General features: G+C 40.6%; 2 protein-coding genes across 2 annotated transcripts in view; one reads left to right on the top strand and one right to left on the bottom strand.

The window, feature by feature from the left end:
• Positions 1 to 19,066, bottom strand: part of LOC135203999 (E3 ubiquitin-protein ligase HUWE1-like) — a 123,974-nt gene that overhangs the window by 76,058 nt on the left and 28,850 nt on the right. The window lies entirely within an intron of this gene.
• On the top strand, positions 1,908 to 18,600 carry LOC135203817 (E3 ubiquitin-protein ligase HUWE1-like). Its single transcript, XM_064233787.1, is given in 18 exon segments — positions 1,908 to 2,041; positions 2,204 to 2,337; positions 11,475 to 11,556; positions 11,692 to 11,858; positions 12,099 to 12,164; positions 13,086 to 13,356; positions 14,300 to 14,451; positions 14,605 to 14,869; positions 14,987 to 15,088; positions 15,332 to 15,706; positions 15,708 to 15,831; positions 15,834 to 15,946; positions 16,071 to 16,340; positions 16,639 to 16,731; positions 16,946 to 17,233; positions 17,236 to 17,316; positions 17,528 to 17,971; positions 18,274 to 18,600. Coding segments are annotated over 18 exon segments (3,384 nt in total). The 5' UTR covers positions 1,908 to 1,996; the 3' UTR covers positions 18,586 to 18,600.

Raw genomic sequence — 19,066 nt, forward strand, 5'->3', positions numbered from 1 at the left:
GAATCTAGGGAAGTCTGAACAGTGGAAGTTGAAAGAAGAGCATTGTAAGCACCCAAGGCCTTGAAAAAGCACAGGCATTCAGATGTTGAAAAACATGTATGACATAGAGGTTAGAGAAATTGTGGTAATATTATGCCTAAAGCTGTCACAACCTATTTTAGGGAATTGAGTAATAATTTCAGTTTATATAAGTGCAAAAAGAACAGTTTATAAAGATCTTATCCTTACAGTTTGTTGTAGGTCCAACTTCGGCGTAAGTTGGAACAATAAGTAACCATTGGCATAATGTTGTTTTTTCGGATTTATGTTTGAACCTATGTAACTTTGGGTTGGTGTAACGGTTAACTCAGAAGCAGATTTTTTTTTTTATTATTATCGTGTTGTGAGATAGGAACTGCATAGATCAAGACATTCATAAACAAAGGACCTAGATGTATTTGCCTATTCTGTGATAATGTAAGAGAGGTTATTTTGATGCTATTTTGTATGTATGCAGATATCTACCATCCATGTTATTGCTGTTATTCAGTTTAGTCATCATCATGTTTTGTCAGTACTATGTAATAGAATTTCTTACTGTAGGCGAAAGAAGATGATTATTATCATCATTATATTGGAAGAAGGTCCTCTCTCAAACAAAGTCATTGAACAGAATAGCCATTTGAGTTTGTATTGTAGTTTTTCAATCTTGCCAGTGAGTTTTTGTAACAGCAGGTAAATTATACAAAGCTATCCAAAGTTCATTTATTCCTAGACGCTTCAGTAGAGGTGTTATTCCAGGGCCATGCCTGGCTGTTCTCCTGATGATGGTAGTGAGAAGAAGGTCCTTGGTTACATTGAGCTATGGTTTCCATCAGAGGATGGGAAAGGCCTCTATATATCGAAGGATGGTGACGGCCTCATATTGAAGGATGATGGTGGTTCATGTTACCATCCAAGATTTTTGTGCTCCTTACGATCTGCTGGCGTTGGGGCCACTGGTGGTTCCCTCATGTAGTGCTGGTATGCAACCCTTCCATTTAGGCGAATGGCGATCCTCTTTGGATAACCAGTTCATGGTCACACCAATGTACAAGTGGCAGAAGCCATTCTCAGGACATGATATTTCGTAAAGCACTCCTTTAGTATTGGGTTGTTTGTAGCAATGGCTGTTCCTTATGAAGTACTATGCAGTTGTCTGAAGCTTTTAGTAGATCATAAGGTCAACTTTTATATCTGCATCAGTGGGTTTTATGTGGATACTGATGATGAACTTCAAGGGTGCCTCCTCTTTCATATACCCAGTGTTGTTGTCGTTATTATTATTATTATTAGTCTTTGCAGGGGATATGTACCACAACCCCATGTGAATAGCTAAAATCCTCGAATACTGGGCACCCCTCTAAAATGCTTCTACACGAATATTTTAGTGGTTTTATCACAAGAAATGCATTTAGTCACAAAAATATGAAAATACAGTAATTACTGAAGATTTCTACGTGAAAAATATAGCGAATAGGTGAATTTTCTGCCAATAATGTGTGTGTTTATGTTCCACCGAAAAATCTGCAAAAAGGGGGTTCTACTGTATTATTATTATTGTTATTATTGCCCATAGGATTCTGCAGTAAAGTTGGAAGAAACACTTGTACTACTGAATGAATATTTCTTGACCAAGGTTTTATCAATCTCATTACCATTTAATTCTTCAAGTGCTTAAATGATATTAGGCAAGTCACTTGTTGATATGTATATTTATCTAATTCAGCAATACTGCTTGTAGTCATATTATGATTCTCCCAGACATTGAAAAATGAAACTTTCACAAAAATCCCAACAATTGCACAATCTCTGGTGATTGAAATCTGTATTGTTTTAGGAATGTTTTCATGAAAATAAAGGCCCTAGTTTTTTCTAAAGGCTCTAGAAAAATTGTTCCCATTTTAACTTCATGGCTTGTTTTTTTTTCAGGCGGATGAGCAGTGGATAAAACCCATGATTTGGCACTTGTGCCAAGATGAAGGTTGACCGTTCCAAATTAAAGAAAAGCAGCTCAGAAGTTGTAAGTACCAGCTAACTTTTATGATGAACTATCTGTAACCAGACTCCAGCTCTGATGTTAATTTGTTTGTTTTTTTTTTTTTTGTGATTATTTATTACATGCATTGGAATTTTGTTGGAAACAAGAATTTGATGTTTTATTAATTTAACTATGATTTTTCAGCCGGGGGACTGTGGCTGGCTTATAGAGAAACTGCAAAAATGTAGCAATGAGGAATTGTTGCCAGTCCTCCGAAGTGTGGAATCCTGGAATTATGGAAAATGTGAACTTTATCACTGGATTGATGTACTAGACAGGTATGATTATCAGCTAATGTCTTGTTCCAGCTTGACCTTGGTAGTAGTTTAAAGTTTTATTTGGCTTTAAGGTTCACTGATTTACATCTTCAGTTAAGTGTCTGATTTAACGTTTTAAGCAAGGCTACATTTTTACAGCTTAATCAGTAGACACTAGAGTCAAATCTTTTTGCAGGGATTTAAATACCGTAGATGAAAAATCAAAGATCAGAGTAATTTTGAGTACTTACAGTAATGCCCACACAAGGCAAACTGTGAGAGCAGGCACAGAATTTCAAATAATGTACTTGCCTATTTCTGACCTAGTCCTTGAGTAGTCTGGTGGTGTATATGTCACAATAAGAGCTTGTTAGGACATTTAGTTATTTGTGTACTGACTTTAAAATTTTTTACCTTATTAACCCATAAACGCCGAAGCGGTATTTTAAAAATCGTCTCCCGTATGCCGGCGGTGTTCGCGAGTGAGCGCCAAGGCAGAAAAAATGTTTTGTTTTTTTTCAAAAAATCACAGCACGCTTAGTTTTCAAGATTAAGAGTTAATTTTTGGCTCCTTTTTTTTTTTTTCATTGCCTGAAGTTTAGTATGCAACCATCAGAAATGAAAAAAAATATTATCATAAATAAATATTGGAATATATGACAGCGCGAAAAAAATTTCATTGTATACAAATCGCGCTGTGAGCAAAACAGTTAAAGCTAACGAGTTACTTTTTTTTTGTATTGTACACTAAATGGCGATCATTTTGGTATTTAACAATTGTAAAACAATCAAGGCAACACACACAAAATATTATCACGAAATGATGCATGAATTCGTAACTCGCGGACGTAAAAAAGCTGTTTTCAAAAATTCACCCATAAATCGAAATATTGTACTAGAGACTTCCCGTTTGTTGCAAAATGAAGGTAATTGATTGAATATTACTAGACTGTAAGTGTTGTAGCTTGCAATTGCAGTTTTTGACCATTTTGGTAGAGTTAAAGTTGACCGAAGGACACATTTTTTCTATTTATCGTTATGTATATGAAAATATTTCAAAACTGATAGAAGCTACAACCATGGGTTGTTTCTTGTTGTATTCTACATGAAATTGCGCACATTTTCATATGTAAAACTTTATGTAATGGCTAATTTAAAATGGTGCAAACATTACGACAGTTGGATGAAAAAATTTATGTTTGTTCATGCCACTTACCTGACGATATATATATATATAGCTGTATTTTCTGACGTCCGACAGAAATTTCAAAACTCGCGGCACACGCAGTGGGCGGCCAGGTGGTAGTACCCATTCCCGCCGCTGGGAGGCGGATATCAGGAACCATTCCCATTTTCTATTCATATTTTTTTCTGTCGCCGGTCGGTAAACATCTGTTTACAGACCTCTGCTCAGGATTTTTTGGAATTTGACTCGTTTCTAAGTATCTGATTGATTTTGTTGGTATTGAATTGGATTGTTGAATTGGCATGCGCGATAGTGGACCGTTTTTTGATTTTGGATTGACTTTTCTCTATAAGATATGTCTGGATCAAGTGGTGTGAGTTTCAGAGTGTGTGTGAGTGCTGATTGTAAGGTGAGGCTACCGAAAGCATCGGTAGACCCCCACACAGTATGTATGAGTTGTAGGGGGCTTCATTGTTTGATTGATCATCGGTGCAAGGAATGTGAGAAATTGACTGATGATGAATGGAGAGCATATGAGTCCTATCGCCTTAAATTGGAGCGCGATAGGATCAGGAGGTCTTCCTCAAGGAGTTCTTCCAAAGGTAAGACTAACGTTTCTCCTGCACTAACACCTGTAGTGTTTACAACCCTAACCTGTGTTGCCTTCGGGCTCTGATTCTGTGTCGGGAGGAGCGGATGCTCTCTCTATGATTTTGGAGTCCCTTCGCACTCTGGAGACCAAAGTGAAAGCCTTGGAAACTGGCTCGGTGCAAGTGTGTGATCGTGCCCCCAGTGTTGTGGAGGGGGCGTCAGATCGGCCCCATAATGCTTCTAGGCCTAGACCTCTATCAGACTCCCAAGACCCAGGGAGGAGGTATGTCGAAAGCCGCAAGAGGGTTACGGGGGCTTCCCACCGATCTGGCGTCCCTTCGGCAGACCATGTAGCAATCAAAGACCCAGGCTGCCAAGGATCCGTAGCACGAGCACGCGTCTTGAAGGATTGCTTTTCGTCCTCCGAAGCGTCCTCACCCGCGCAAGGGGTGGAGCGCTCGGAGAGACTCTCGTCCGTTAAAGAGGACGTTTCTTGCGGAGGGACGCTTCACGTCCTCTTTCGCCGCTTTCGTCGGAAGACGCTTATGATGTCTTTCCGCCTCAGAAGAGAGGTAGGATCTCCTCCGATGAGGACGCTAGGTTGCGCGCACAGGCGCGTACACCTGAGAAACAGTAGCTGTTCCTTTGAGAAGGAAGGAGGCGTCCCCTCGCCCCTCGTCTTCTCACAGGACCAGTCCTGCTTCCTCGTCTCATTCTTCTCCAACGAAGAACATTCTTTTGTCCCTTCAGGTCCAGATATCCTCGCTTATGGCTCAGAGGACTCGCCCAGCAGCAGTCGAGCCTAAGCGGAGGAAGGACCTTAGACTGCCTGTAAAGAGGACTAAGCAGTCTCCGTTGCCTTCGCCTCCTGCGTCTCGTTCGCCGATCGCTTCTCCTTCAGCGATTCGCCGATCTCGTTCGTCTTATAGAAGGACGTTACGACAGGACGTTTTTGAAAGACGCTTTGTGCAAGGACGCTCGGGCAGGACGTTCGGCAAGATGCTTGTCGGGACGCTCGCGCTAGGCAGGACGTTCGTCAGGACGATCGGCAGGACGTTCGCCAGGACGCTTGGCAGGACGCTAGGCAGGACGTTCGTCAGGACGCTCCGCCAGGACGCTACACAGGACGCTCTCCAGGACGCTAGACAGGACGCTTGGCAGGAAGTTAGCCAGGACGTTCAGGCCTCCTTTCAAGACGCTTTCGGGGATTCTGAACAAGAATTCTTACCCCCAGACAAACATTTGTTAACGCCGCTCAGGCACGTATGCCAGCGAAGAGAGGTAAAGACGCTTCTCGGGCAGGTGGGACTGCCGCGGAAGACGCTCGTCCGCCTCAGGACGCTCTTCCATCAGCGAGCAGTAAGCGTCAGAAAGAAGACAGCAGTGATAAGGCTGCATCTTGCAAGGATAGGGGTCCTTTGATCTTGCTAAGACCCGCCAATAGGACGCCTTCGCCTGACAGACGTTCTCCTCTTCCTTTGAGAGAAGAAGGAGAACTGGGTAGTTCGGCTGAATCGGGTGAAGATGAACCTGCTACAGCCCCTTCTACCTCGGATTACAAAGTCCTAGTCAGACTCTTGCGTCTTCTTTTGAGGACAAATTCAGCCCGCAGCTCCCAAGTCTCCTCCTTCACAGTTTTCTTCATCGAAAACGGGGAAAATCCCGGAGTTCGTAGAGATGAAGACTTCTCTATCGACGAAACGTGCTTTCAAGAAGCTCCAGGACTGGATGATAAGAAGGAGAGACCAAGGCAGAAGAACCTTCGCCTTGCCTCCTACTAGACTTAGTGGTAAAGGAGGCATTTGGTATAAGACCAAGGACGAAGTGGGAGTTCGTATCCCTTCGTCGGCTCAAGGAGATTTCTCCAGCCTTGTAGACTTACAGAGGAGGTCACTTTTACCCTCTGCCAAGGTAACTTGGACCGCGTCGGAGACAGACCATCATCTGAAAGGTCTGCTTAGGACGCTGGAAGTCTTCAACTTCCTTGATTGGTGTTTGGGAGTTCTGGATTTACAAGCGAGAAGCCCAGAATCTCTTAGTCTGGGGGAGCTGTCCAGCGTGTTAGCATGTATGGACAAAGCCGTCAGGGATGGTTCGGAAGAGCTAGTATCTCACTTTGGGACAGCTTTGTTAAAAAAGAGAGCTTTGCTGTGCAACTTCACAGCTCGGTCAGTGACGCCAGCTCAGAAAGCGGACTTGTTGTTTTCGCCTCTTTCGAACCATCTCTTCCCCAGACTTTGGTAAAGGACCTGACGAACAGCCTACAAGAGAAGGCTACTCAGGATCTTTTGGCCCAGTCTACAAGACGGTCGGCCGGACCTTCAACCTCTTCGGCTGCAGTTCGTCCGCCGAAGAAAGTAAAGCCCTTTCGTGGGGCTCCCCCCTCGAGAGCAGCTCCTCGAGGGAGAGGGTTTTCACGAGGAAGAGCTTCTTTTAAACCAAAGCCTTCCAAGTGAAAAGCATGTCCTTCAGACACCAGTCGGAGCCAGACTGAAGTATTTTGCGGGAGCGTGGAGAGAGAGAGACACGGACTCTTGGTCCCTCAAGATCGTGAGCACGGGGTACAAGATCCCCTTTCCCCTTTTTAGATCTTCCTCCTCTTTCGAACGACTCCCAGAGACCTTTCTCCATCCTACCAAGGAGAAAAGAAGAAAGTCTTGTTCGATCTCCTTCAACAGATGATCGACAAAAGAGCGGTGGAACAAGTCGCGGACCTGCGGTCGCCAGGTTTCTACAACAGAATCTTCCTAGTACCAAAGCAGTCGTCAGGTTGGCGTCCAGTTCTAGATGTAAGCAGGCTCAATCTTTTCGTGGAAAAGATAAAATTCACGATGGAGACGCCTCATTCTGTTCTGGGAGCCTTGAGACCGGGCGACTGGATGGTATCCTTGGACTTGCAGGACGCGTACTTCCACATCCCGATCCACCCTCTTTCAAGAAAATATCTAAGATTTGTCTTGAACAACAAAGTTTGGCAGTTCAGAGCGATGTGCTTCGGACTGACCACGGCTCCGATGGTGTTCACAGTAGTGATGAAGAACGTAGCGAGGTGGCTACACTCTTCGGGAATAAGAGTTTCCCTATACCTCGACGACTGGCTGATCAGAGCGTCGTCGAGAGAGAAGTGTCTGAAGGACTTGCAGTTCACTTTAGCCTTAGCGAAGTCCCTGGGACTTCTGGTCAACCTCGAAAAGTCGCATCTGACCCCAACACAGTCCATCGTGTATCTGGGGATTCAGATGGATTCAGTGGCTTTTCGAGCGTTTCCGTCCCAGGAACGTCAGCAGCTAGGCTTAGAAAAGATCTCAGCCTTTCTAAGGAAGGAGACTTGCTCGGCGAGGGAATGGATGAGTCTGCTGGGGACCATTTCCTCGCTGGAAAGGTTTGTTTCCTTGGGAAGACTGCACATCAGGCCTCTCCAATTCTTCTTGGCAGACGAGTGGAAGGCAAAAGACGATCTCGATGCAGTATTGAGGATATCGATTTCGATCAAGAACCACCTAAGATGGTGGTTGGACCCTCAGAAGCTGCAAGAGGGTGTGTCCCTAAGTCTTTTGAGCCCCGACCTAGTGTTGTTTTCAGACGCTTCCATCACAGGATGGGGAGCAACACTAGGGGGGAAGGAAGTGTCAGGCTCCTGGAGAGGGGAACAGGTAGCCTGGCATATAAATGTAAAAGAACTGGCAGCAGTATTTCTGTCCCTGCAGTTCTTCGAGAAGAGTTTGGAGAACAAGATTGTTCAGATAAACTCGGACAATACCACAGCACTCGCTTATTTAAAAAACCAGGGAGGTACACACTCCAGAGCGTTGTACTCCCTAGCGAGAGAGATTCTGCTGTGGGCAAAAAGGAAAGAGGTAACGATCCTGACGAGATTCATTGCAGGTGTGCAAAACGTCAGGGCAGACCTTCTCAGTCGTCGGGACCAAGTCCTTCCGACGGAATGGACCTTGCACGAGGACGTTTGTCGAGACCTGTGGACGCTGTGGGGACGTCCACTGGTCGACTTATTCGCAACGTCAAGGAACAAGAGACTTCCTCTTTACTGCTCCCCGGTCCTGGATCCAGAGGCAATCGCGGTGGACGCGTTGCTTTGGAATTGGACGGGCCTGGACCTTTATGCCTTCCCACCATTCAAGATTCTGGGGGAAGTCATGAGGAAGTTTGCGGCCTCGGAAGGGACAAGGCTAACCCTGATCGCTCCGATGTGGCCAGCAGAGAATGGTTCACAGAGGTCATGTCTTTCCTTGTAGACTTTCCAAGGACATTGCCCTGGAGGAAAGATCTACTCAAACAGCCTCACTTCGAAAGGTTTCACAAAAACCTCTCCGCTCTGAGTCTGACTGCGTTCAGACTATCGAAAAGTTGGCCAGAGCGAGAGGTTTTTCGAAGGCAGCTGCGAGAGCAATCGCACATGCGAGACGTGCTTCCACAAGAGCTGTTTACCAGTCGAAGTGGGCTTCCTTCAGGGCATGGTGTAAAAAGGAAGGAGTTTCCTCTTCCTCGACCTCTGTGAACCAGATAGTGATTTTCTGCTATTTCTCAGAAATGTGCAGAAATTAGCGGTCCCTACCATCAAGGATATAAAAGCATGTTGTCAGCGTTTTTAGGCACAGAGGCCTAGACCTGTCTGACAACAAGGATATTCATGACCTTTTGAAGTCTTTCGAGACCTCGAAGGTTCCTCAAATGAGACCACCTTCATGGAATCTGGATGTAGTCCTGAAATTCCTTATGTCAAACACTTTCGAACCGCTTCAGACAGCGTCTCTTCGGAATCTGACAAGGAAGGCTCTTTTCCTAACTTCTCTTGCGACGGCTAAGAGAGTTAGTGAAATTCAAGCGTTTAGCAAGTTAATGGGCTTCAAAGGGGACAATGCTGTCTGCTCGTTGAACCCATCTTTCTTGGCGAAGAATGAAAATCCTTCGAACCCTTGGCCGAAGACTTTTGAGATCAAAGGTATGTCAAGTCTGGTGGGCCAAGAACCAGAGAGAGTCCTTTGCCCGGTAAGGGCTCTCAAGTTCTACGTGCATAGAACTAAAGAGGTTAGAGGTCCCTCAGGTAACCTCTGGTGCTCTGTGAAGAGGCCAGAGTTACCTTTATCAAAGAATGCAGTGGCTTTCTTTCTAAGGGACACCATTCGGGAGGCTCATTCATCTTTCCAGAAGACTGATTTGAGCCTCTTCCGAGTAAAAGCGCACGAAGTACGAGCCGTCGCTACCTCTCTTGCCTTCCAAAAGAACATGTCAATCAAGGACATCCTCGATTGTACCTTTTGGAGGAGCAACTCCGTCTTCGCCTCACATTACCTAAGGGATGTGAGAACGATCTATGACGATTGCAATGCACTGGGGCCATACGTTTCTGCGGACACAGTATTGGGGTCGGAAGTAGCTCTTTCCCTATTCCTTAGTTAGGTTAAGTTAGGTTGTTGTGTTTTTAGGTTGTGGTGAGTCTTATGTGAAGATCTCCCATCCGTTAGCTAGTTTTAAGGGGTTTGTGTATAGTTGGTCAGGTGGTGGTCAGTTGCTTCGTTGCCCTCATTTGTATGGCCTCGATGATCTTGTCACGCTGAGGTCTCGCACCCGTTGACAGATCATCCAGAGCGCACCAGCATTACAGGTCTCCACCTGGCTGGCAACTCTGTAATTAAGCAAAAGCAGCCTTACGTGACAGTAATCACATAGTCTACTTTGCAAACAGGTAAGGAACCAAGATGTATATCATCTACTTAATGTTAGTTCCCAAAAAAAATCCTATTCTGTCTTTTCCCACCATCCGAAGGTGCGATAGTGTTCTTTCCTTATTCAGCTATATATATATCTGTCAGGTAAGTGGCATGAACAAAATGTTATTGTTATTATACAATTAAGTTTGTTCATACTTACCTGGCAGATATATATAATTAAAGTGCCCGCCCTCCTCCCCTCAGGAGACAGAGGCATTAATAAAAATATGAATAGAAAATGGGAATGGTTCCTGATATCCGCCTCCAGCGGCGGGAATGGGTACTACCACCTGGCCGCCACTGCGTGTGCCGCGAGTTTTGAAATTTCTGTCGGACGTCAGAAAATACAGCTATATATATATATATCTGCCAGGTAAGTATGAACAAACTTAATTGTATAATAACAATAACATATTTTTTCGGAAGAGTTACTGCGCGGACGTATGGAAAAAGTTTATTTCATAAATTCACCATAAATTGAAATATTGTGTTAGCAACTTCCAATTTGTTTCAAAATAAAGGTAAATGATTGAATATTACTAGAATGTAATATTTTTAGCTTACAATTGCATTTTTTAACCATTTTGGTCGAGTCAAAGTTGACCGAAGGTTGAAATTTTGGCACTTATCATTATTTATATGAAAATATCTCAAAACTGATAAAAGCTATAACCATGGGTTATTTATTGTTGTATTCTACATGAAATTGCGCACATTTTCATATGTAAAATTTTATGTAACGGCTAATTTAAAATAGTGCGAACATTACGACAATCGGACGAAAAAATGTCTGATTTTTTTCGGAAGAGTTACCTCGCGGACGTTAGGAAAATGTTTTTTTTCATAGATTCACCATAAATCGAAATATTGTGCTAGAGACTTCAAATTTGTTGCAAAATGAAGGTAAATGATTGAATATTACTAGAATATAAGAGTTTTAGCTTACAATTGCGTTTTTCGGCTAATTTGGTAGTCAAAATTGACCAAAGGTTGAAATTTTGGCACTTATCGTTATTTATATGAAAATATTTCAAAACTGATAAAAACTACAACCATGAGTTGTTTTTTGTTGTATTCTACATGAAATTGTGCACATTTTCATATATAATACTCCATGTAACGGGTAATATAAAATAGTGCAAAAATTATGTTGGCGACAAAATAATTTCTGAGATGTGTTGCTGATGGTTTTTAGTGCGAGAAGAAAGAAATTCGTGGTTGCGCGCCTAGGTAACGATTGTAAACAAAACAACACCTTGATCCATGAGCTCCCAGCATCCCCTAAGGCATGTGATTCAAAAGTTTTTGCCTAGTAGGCCTATAACTATTTTTCGCGAATTTTAATAAATTTTTATATCGACGTACTATACGTCCAATCGGCACTCAACAGACAATTTATATCGACGTTTAATACGTCCAACTCGGCGGTAAAGGATTAATTAGTCAGCTGAATTCATTCTAAGGGTTGTTCTGAGAATTTTGCTTCGTGTTTCAGGCATGTGAATTAAGAATTAAATAAAGACAAATTATTTAATAGTAACTCTAGCTTTTGGAAGGGTTTGTTTATTTAGGCTTGTGAAAGTGTCATCTTTGTGCTATTCTTTCCATCTAATGTTTGTTGGTAATTACTTTAAATCTCATTTCCATTCCAGATTTGACACTATATTAGAGGAAGCAGCTGAAAAAGATGAAGACAAATGGGTCCTACCTTGTGACCTACCTGAAAACAGTCATGTAAGTACTGTATAGCAATTATCATTTTTTCTGTTAAAGCTACCCACTGTTAGAGCTTATATCTTTGGGTGTATATCCAATCACTTTCAAGAAATTTGATAATGAAGAATGAATATATTAATTTTTCCTTGGCAGGTTCAGGAGCTGGTGGTATGGGTACTACACTTCACAACCTTATTAGTGGAACACTCCTTCTCACGACACCTTTATTCTTCAGTGGAACACCTTATTACCTTACTGTCATCAACGTCTATGACTATTGTCTTAGCAGTACTTAATCTACTTTACATGTTCAGTAAAAGGTAAGTGTTTTTTTTTTTCATTCCAAAATTTTAATGTATCACAGTATTGCAAAGTTTTAAAGATTTAGTAAAGTCTTTCTTGGCTTTTATTGTTGTACACATTTATGTTAAAGTAATAGAATATTCATTGGTTATGCACTATACCATTTAAGGCACCATTCTTAATAGACATTTGATAAAATGAGTGTGTCATTTGGTCATGTATTCTTCCTTGTTTAATGCTGTGTTGTTATTTTCAAGGTCTAATTTCATCACCCGCCTTGCTGTAGCCCCTCGCCAAGCCCTTTTGATGCGTCTCATAATTTGGTTTGGCTGAACCCTGGGGTGGAGGCAAGGACAATGGCTTGGTTGGTTAGCCCAGCCCATGTGTCAGGACCTTCCCTTGTCTGTGAGTTGATGCAGGTTTTGTATATTTGTAGAGAATACCTATTGATGAGGTTTTATTTTAAGAGACTTGAAATTAATGTATGGCGTAACTTCCAAACAGTGCATCCTCCTGTGTTGAGATCAGCAGCTCTCTGGTTGCTTGACATATTGGCCATTATCTGCTTTCTAGTTATAGAATCTTCTATTTTAGCTATTTCCCATAAAGAATTCTTAATTTAATCCTCATCACCAACTGTTATGATATCTTTTGTTTATATAATGTCTACACAAGTCATTGCAGTCAGAGTTTACACTGTGAACAGTGAGTTTAAGTGTAAGTGTAGCCCCAAAGAAAAGAAAATGTTAATGAATATGCCGTACTATTTAGTGTGTGTAAGCAAATGAAGAGCACCATATCTAGAGAGGAAACTGGCATAACACGCTGTACCTAGATTCATCCTCCTCCGCTATTATAGTATCTCGGCAGGCAGTTGTTTCGTTCCTTGGCCAGCATACTACTTAACAGTAGAGTGGGACCTATTGTTTATCTCATTTTGCTTACTTTGCTTATTTACAGACTGAATAAACATATTTGCTTACAGTGAATTATCAACCAGAAAAATAAGTTGTTAATGGTAGATTGTTATAAATGTTATCAACACAGTTCAGTCATGTTGCCTATTTATTGAATAGGTCTTTGAAAATATTTTTTAAATTAATTTTTCCTTGTAGTTTTATTTGTAATATTAAGAACTAATTTGTTTTTAAGATTTATGACTTTTATGATTTATTTTATGGATTCTTTTTTTGACGAATTCTTATAACTTCGGAGTTTTACCTCAATTGTTCATGCATCATTAGTTTCACTGGGTTTCAGTCCTTTCCTGAAAATGCCACCACCCTACATTATGAGTTCTATGGTGAACACCAACAACAGCCACAACAGCAAACATCGCAGCAGCAACCACAACAACAAACTGGTGACTCTCCAAGTGGAAGCAGCAGTAGTGGGGCTCGCAGTAGTAATTCTATCATCACTATTCACATTGATAATATGCAGAATATATCAAAGTCCCCTGCGCAAGTCATGGAGGAGCTTTTACAGGTCTACAAAGTGCCTATGGAGAAACAGGTGAGAAGTTCAGTACATTTGTGAGATTTTTTTTCCCTATAAACAATTTTCTGTAGCGTATTGTATATCAGTGTTGTTTTTATTTCTTGGCTGTCACTTGTCTGTTTGTGGTTGTGCAAGGCACTGGTACTGTTGACGCACTGACAAACACCTACATAATGTATGATGTGGATATGTAATATTGGTAGGCAGTAAAGGTATTGCTGACAGCATGCCCTACACAGCTCGCTGCAGCAATTGTGAAGAGTATCGTATGATGGTTACAGTGTGGTTATTAATTTCAAATGCTTCACTTATGCAAAGTTGTCACCAACAATGCGCTAGTCCATCAAGCATAGTTGGTTATAAGAGGGTGTCAGGAAGTGAAGCAACTATGCCATAGGTACCTAGTTTTTAGCTTTTGTTTCATCATGACCAAATTTTTTTTTTATTATCTCATGTAATTAAATTTTGTTGACAAGTATCAATTTTCTTTTCAGATGATCCTGTTTACCCACATAAGATTAGCTCATAGTTTTGGTTCATTTGAAACTCGTTTGCAGTGTGTCCAAGCGAGACTACAAGCATTGTCTGTTTTAGTGTATTGCAATGCATTGCGGAGGTTTTGTATTAAATTACCATGATTTTGATGCTTTTCTAATTTTTACAGTTAAGTGGAAAAATTATTAGTTTAGAACTGTCATAGTTTGTATACAGTATAGTAATAGTTTATTTCTGTGATATTGAATGTATGAGGATTACTTGTAGGGATATTTTGTTGTATAAACTCTTGAAACTAGACTGATGACAATCACTGCGCAAATTTGACTTGGTTCATACTTAATGATTACATTAAAGTAGTCTTGATGTGAACTGTGTGATATATGTGAAATCTGATGTTGAGGTTACTATATATATAGTAATGTTTACCATGAGCGTCCTTTAAAATGTTGAACTATTTCAGGACAATGCTAATACAGTGTTATATTCTGGGCTTCTGGATGAATTTGTGGAGGTTTTGGAAATTCACGATCCAAAACTTACTGAAATTAAGGCTGCCACATTGCGTACTTTGACTTCAATTATTCACCTGGATCGTATGCCCAGTTTCCCTAAGTGAGTTTTTGTTGAGTTGTGTGCTTTCATAAATCATGCAGACAGTAGTTTGCTTTAATATTATTGCACCACTTTTGTTTAAATGAAAATATATCTGTATGAGCAAATGGCAAGATTGCCATTCACTGATATTAGTTTCCTCAATACTTTCAGGTTGAATACAATAATTGATGTAACAGGTGCCTCCTCTTACCATGGATTCTTGCCAGTTCTGGTTAGGTCTTGCATCTCTTCGTTAACAGCCACCAACCCGCCGGTTCCCAACCCCTTTCCTGCCCCACTTGCCACAGCCCTGTTTTCATTCCTTTATCATTTAGCAAGTTATGAAGCTGGTGGTGAAGCTCTTGTCTCTTGTGGCATGATGGAGTCTCTCATATCTGTTGTAAACTGGAAGGGAACGGAGCCGGATCACATAACTGTGAGTGTGAGGATTTTACATTGTGTACATTTTCTGTAATATGTTAGTCAGTTTTGAATAATTTTTAAAGGTGGAGTGGTGGTTGTGAAGTATTAATTTTCATTTCTCTCTTTTCAGTTTGTGACCAGGGCAGTTCGTGTTATCGATCTCATAACCAACTTGGATATGCATGCCTTTCAGACACATGGAGGGCTTACAGCCTTCATTAGAAGATTAGAGGTATGGTAACAGATTTGTTTGGATTTTTTTTCTGAATTTAAATTATACATTTTTTTATTGTGGTCTCACAATTATTCCTGCACAGTTTGTGTTTTAAATGATGATTTTTAAATATACAACATTAATTATCCTTGTTATTACACTTGAAAATATTTACAGTATAACTGTGCATATACCATATACTGTACAATAAAGTTTTGTTAATAATTTAATAGAAATGTATTTTTAAATTTGTTTATTTAGGTGGAAGTAGACGAGTGCCGAAAAGAACAACCTTTCGTCATTACTCTGCCAGCACCGCTTGCAGAAAATGATTCTCCCTCTTCAGCTACAGAAAGCACTCAAGCAGCAGCAGCTGCAGAAAGAGAAGCTGACTGTAGCACAGAAAGTGCAGAAGTTGGGGACACAGCCACTCCATCTCCAATGGACACAACCGAGTCTTATACTACTGGTGCGGCTGGAACATCTTTTCAGACAAATGAGGTTGAAAACATAAGACCCAGTACTTCAGCTGCAGCAGATATAACAGGTAGTTCTCGACCAGATTATAGTGAAGCAAAGACAGGTTTATCGTGCTTGCCCCAGAGAGCAGCCCTAGTGAAATCAATGTTGACTTTTAATTTTTGAAAAAGCAATTCAAGAACCTGGTTTCAGTGAAAGTATGAGACACTTAATGGAAGGAAGTCTACCAGCTTCCTTGAAACATATCATAAGTAATGCTGAGTATTACGGGGCCTCTCTGTTTTGCTCGCAACTGATGTTGTTACTGTATACGTGTTTGGGGAGCCATCACTCTTGTCCTCCCTTCAAGATAATGGTCTCACAGATGTTGTGTTACACGCATTGCTAGTCAAAGATGTGAGTATGAACGTGGTGTCGTATGTATTTTACAATGTCATTTGAAATTACACAGTAGTGTTGACTTAGCTGTGCACTTTAGGTAGTTGAAGCATATAAAAATATGAAGATGATTCCTTTACAGGTACCTGCTACAAGAGAAGTATTAGGTTCCCTACCAAATGTATTCAGTGCTTTATGCCTTAATTCTCGTGGTCTAGCTGCATTCGTAGCTTGTAAACCCTTCGAAAGACTTTTCAAGGTTCTGCTGTCACCTGATTATTTACCCGCCATGAGGAGACGAAGATCGTCGGATCCAATGGGAGACACAGCATCCAACTTGGGAAATGCAATGGATGAGTTGATGCGCCACCAGCCAAGTCTTAAAGCCCAAGCAATGAAAGCCATTGTTAAGGTAGATATGAGGTTAATTTGAAAACATTTGATTATAATTCAAAATATTTGATGTTCAGTACAGTAAATTTTTCTTTTTAGCAGAAAAATTTAATTTTTCATACTTCTCAGATTGGTGTACCTAATGGTTTTATTGATAAAGAAAAGGGCTGTGTTTCAGAGCTATTTTTATATTATGTCACCTTCCAAATGACAAGTTTCAGGGTCCTTCCATACAGTATTCACAGTACAGTTTTATAACTATTATTTTTTTTTCTTTAAATGAGGTGTTTAAAAAATAATTATGGAAATCTTTTCAGCTCTTAGAGGAAGTGTGTCTGTTGGGAAGTGATACTCTACATATGCTGGAGACTCCTCCAAAAGCTTATGCATCCAGCACCTTGTCCCATGAGGTTTAGATGAATTTTATCTTTACGAGAATGGGTTTGTTTTAGATTTGTGATCTGGTTAAACTTTTATAACATGTCATCATCATTATGTTCTTAAGATTGAGGCTACTTAAACATTTAAATTTTAAATTTCTGCATGTAGGGGTAAGTCATATTCCATAATAGTAGTGTCTTTTTCTAAAAGATATGCATTTTTGATCTTCCATATAATTGACAGTTGCATTCTGCTTGCAGAACTCACAATGACAATTCAAGTGATGAAGAGGAGGAGGAGGAGGAAGAAAGGGAATCTGGTGTTGCTGGTCCTTCGGTATCTAGTGGGCAGCGGGAAGATGTACCACCCACAGACACAACTACAGGAGAGAAAAGACCTGTCCCTCTTGTTGATTATGTTTTGAATGTTATGAAATTTGTAGATGCCATTCTCTCTAACAATTCAACTGACGACCATTGTAAAGAATTTGTTTGTCAGCAGAAGGAAGGTTTGGTTCCACTGTTGGGTATTCTCTTGGATTGCCCAATTTACCAATTGATTTCCCAGTGTCACAGGCATGTCAGTCTGTAGCATCTGTATGTAAATCTATTTTGGTAAGTATTAATACTGACAGTTTGGTGATTTTGTGTTGTCCGTTTGCACATTGGAAAATGTCATGAATTCTTGCTTTCAAGTTATTCTCGTACATTCCTCAAAATATTTGAAAACTTGTTTGAACGGTTGGCCTAATCTGGGAGTGTTGGTTGTTCATTTGAAATGTTGTTAAGTGTTGGGATAATTGAACTGTTACTTGATCCATTACAGAACCTTGCTCATGAGCATGGTGTTCTTCAGCGAGGACTCCAATGTCTAAATGAGAAGTTAGAAGCCCTAGCACCTCTTCATGAACCCCTGCCAGCACCTGGAGGCTCAGTGCTGCTGCGTGAACTAGCATCTGCTCCAACTCCTGGGGAAGCAACAGCCTTCCCACAAGCCACTCCACTACTTCATACGTTGAGTGCAGTCCATGCATACATAATGATGCTTGTTCATGTATGTAGAACTGGGCAAACAGAAATCAGACAGGTATCCATCAGTCAGTGGGGAACAGATTTAGGATTGAGAGTGTTAGCTGGCTTAACAAAGTTATATACTTCACTGGTGTGGGAATCTACAGTACTTCTAGCTTTATGTTCTGATGATGGATTACCAGCTGGCTGCTTATTTGGGAAAGAAGATACAGAAAAATTACTTCCTCCTGATTTAAAGGTGAGAAAAGCAGTGTCATTTTAGTGAATCTTCTGTTTGATTTTAAAGAAAGAGTATTTCTGAGTAATGAAAGGGGGTGTGGTTTTCTATTAGTCAATTGTTTGGTAATACTTTTTAATGATGCGGGTAATTTATTTTTCCCTCATTTAAAATGTATTTTTAAGGCATGGTATTTTTGCCATGTATGAGTCATAGTCATTTGTTATATATAAATTTTTTTTTTCATCCTGGTTGAGAGTATGGTTCCTTCTTGTAAGTTTTACTTTATGACTTATATAGTGAGAGTGCAATTTTGTCTTTAGGGTGAAGAAGGCAGTCGAAATGAAGCTGTTGCCATGGAAGTTACAGAAAGTAATAACAGAGGCATATCTGATAACGGTACACCCCTTGGGGAAGGTACCTCTGCAGAAAGCCCTACTCGTCAACAGTCAGCAGCAACGCAACACCAGATGAAGTTGATAAAGCCCCTACTGTCATCAGCTTCACGATTAGGAAAGGCTTTAGCCGAACTCTTTGCCTTGCTTGTTAAGGTATGTGCGATTGAGATTATGAATGAATCTGATTGGTTGAGGAGTGTTAATTTAGAGTTAATGTTGTTGCATCAAAACCATTAGGGCAACAGAATTTCAAACATGAAAATTATTTGTTTATTTACTCTTCAACCTAGGTGGGATCAGTAGGTTCATGAAATAGTTTTCTATTAATAAGATTGTTGAAATAAGGAGATTGTAAGGTCTACATGAGTTCTGTTTAGAAATTAAGTTAGTCACGGCTGGTTCCATACAGTTACAAAGTAGTATTCATTCGGGATACAAGAACGATTTGTATACAGAAATGGTTTTGCAAGACTAGTAGTATGGAAGTTGTATATGCTTAATCATTATGTAATGCTTTTCATTTACAATAAGTTTGTTCTAAGAATGTCAAAAGGAGTATTTGTTTCCCAATACATTATTAGGGCTCGTCAGTTTAGAGCAAGATTGTGTCAAAATGAAAACAAATTAGGGTTATCCTGTCATGGTAATTGAAGGAAAAGATCATGGGTAATTTTTGATTGACCATTTCTTTTGTTAAAATGGTATAAAAAAGAAAAAT

Source organism: Macrobrachium nipponense, chromosome 44 (assembly GCF_015104395.2).
Source record: "Macrobrachium nipponense isolate FS-2020 chromosome 44, ASM1510439v2, whole genome shotgun sequence".
NCBI lineage: Eukaryota > Metazoa > Arthropoda > Malacostraca > Decapoda > Palaemonidae > Macrobrachium > Macrobrachium nipponense.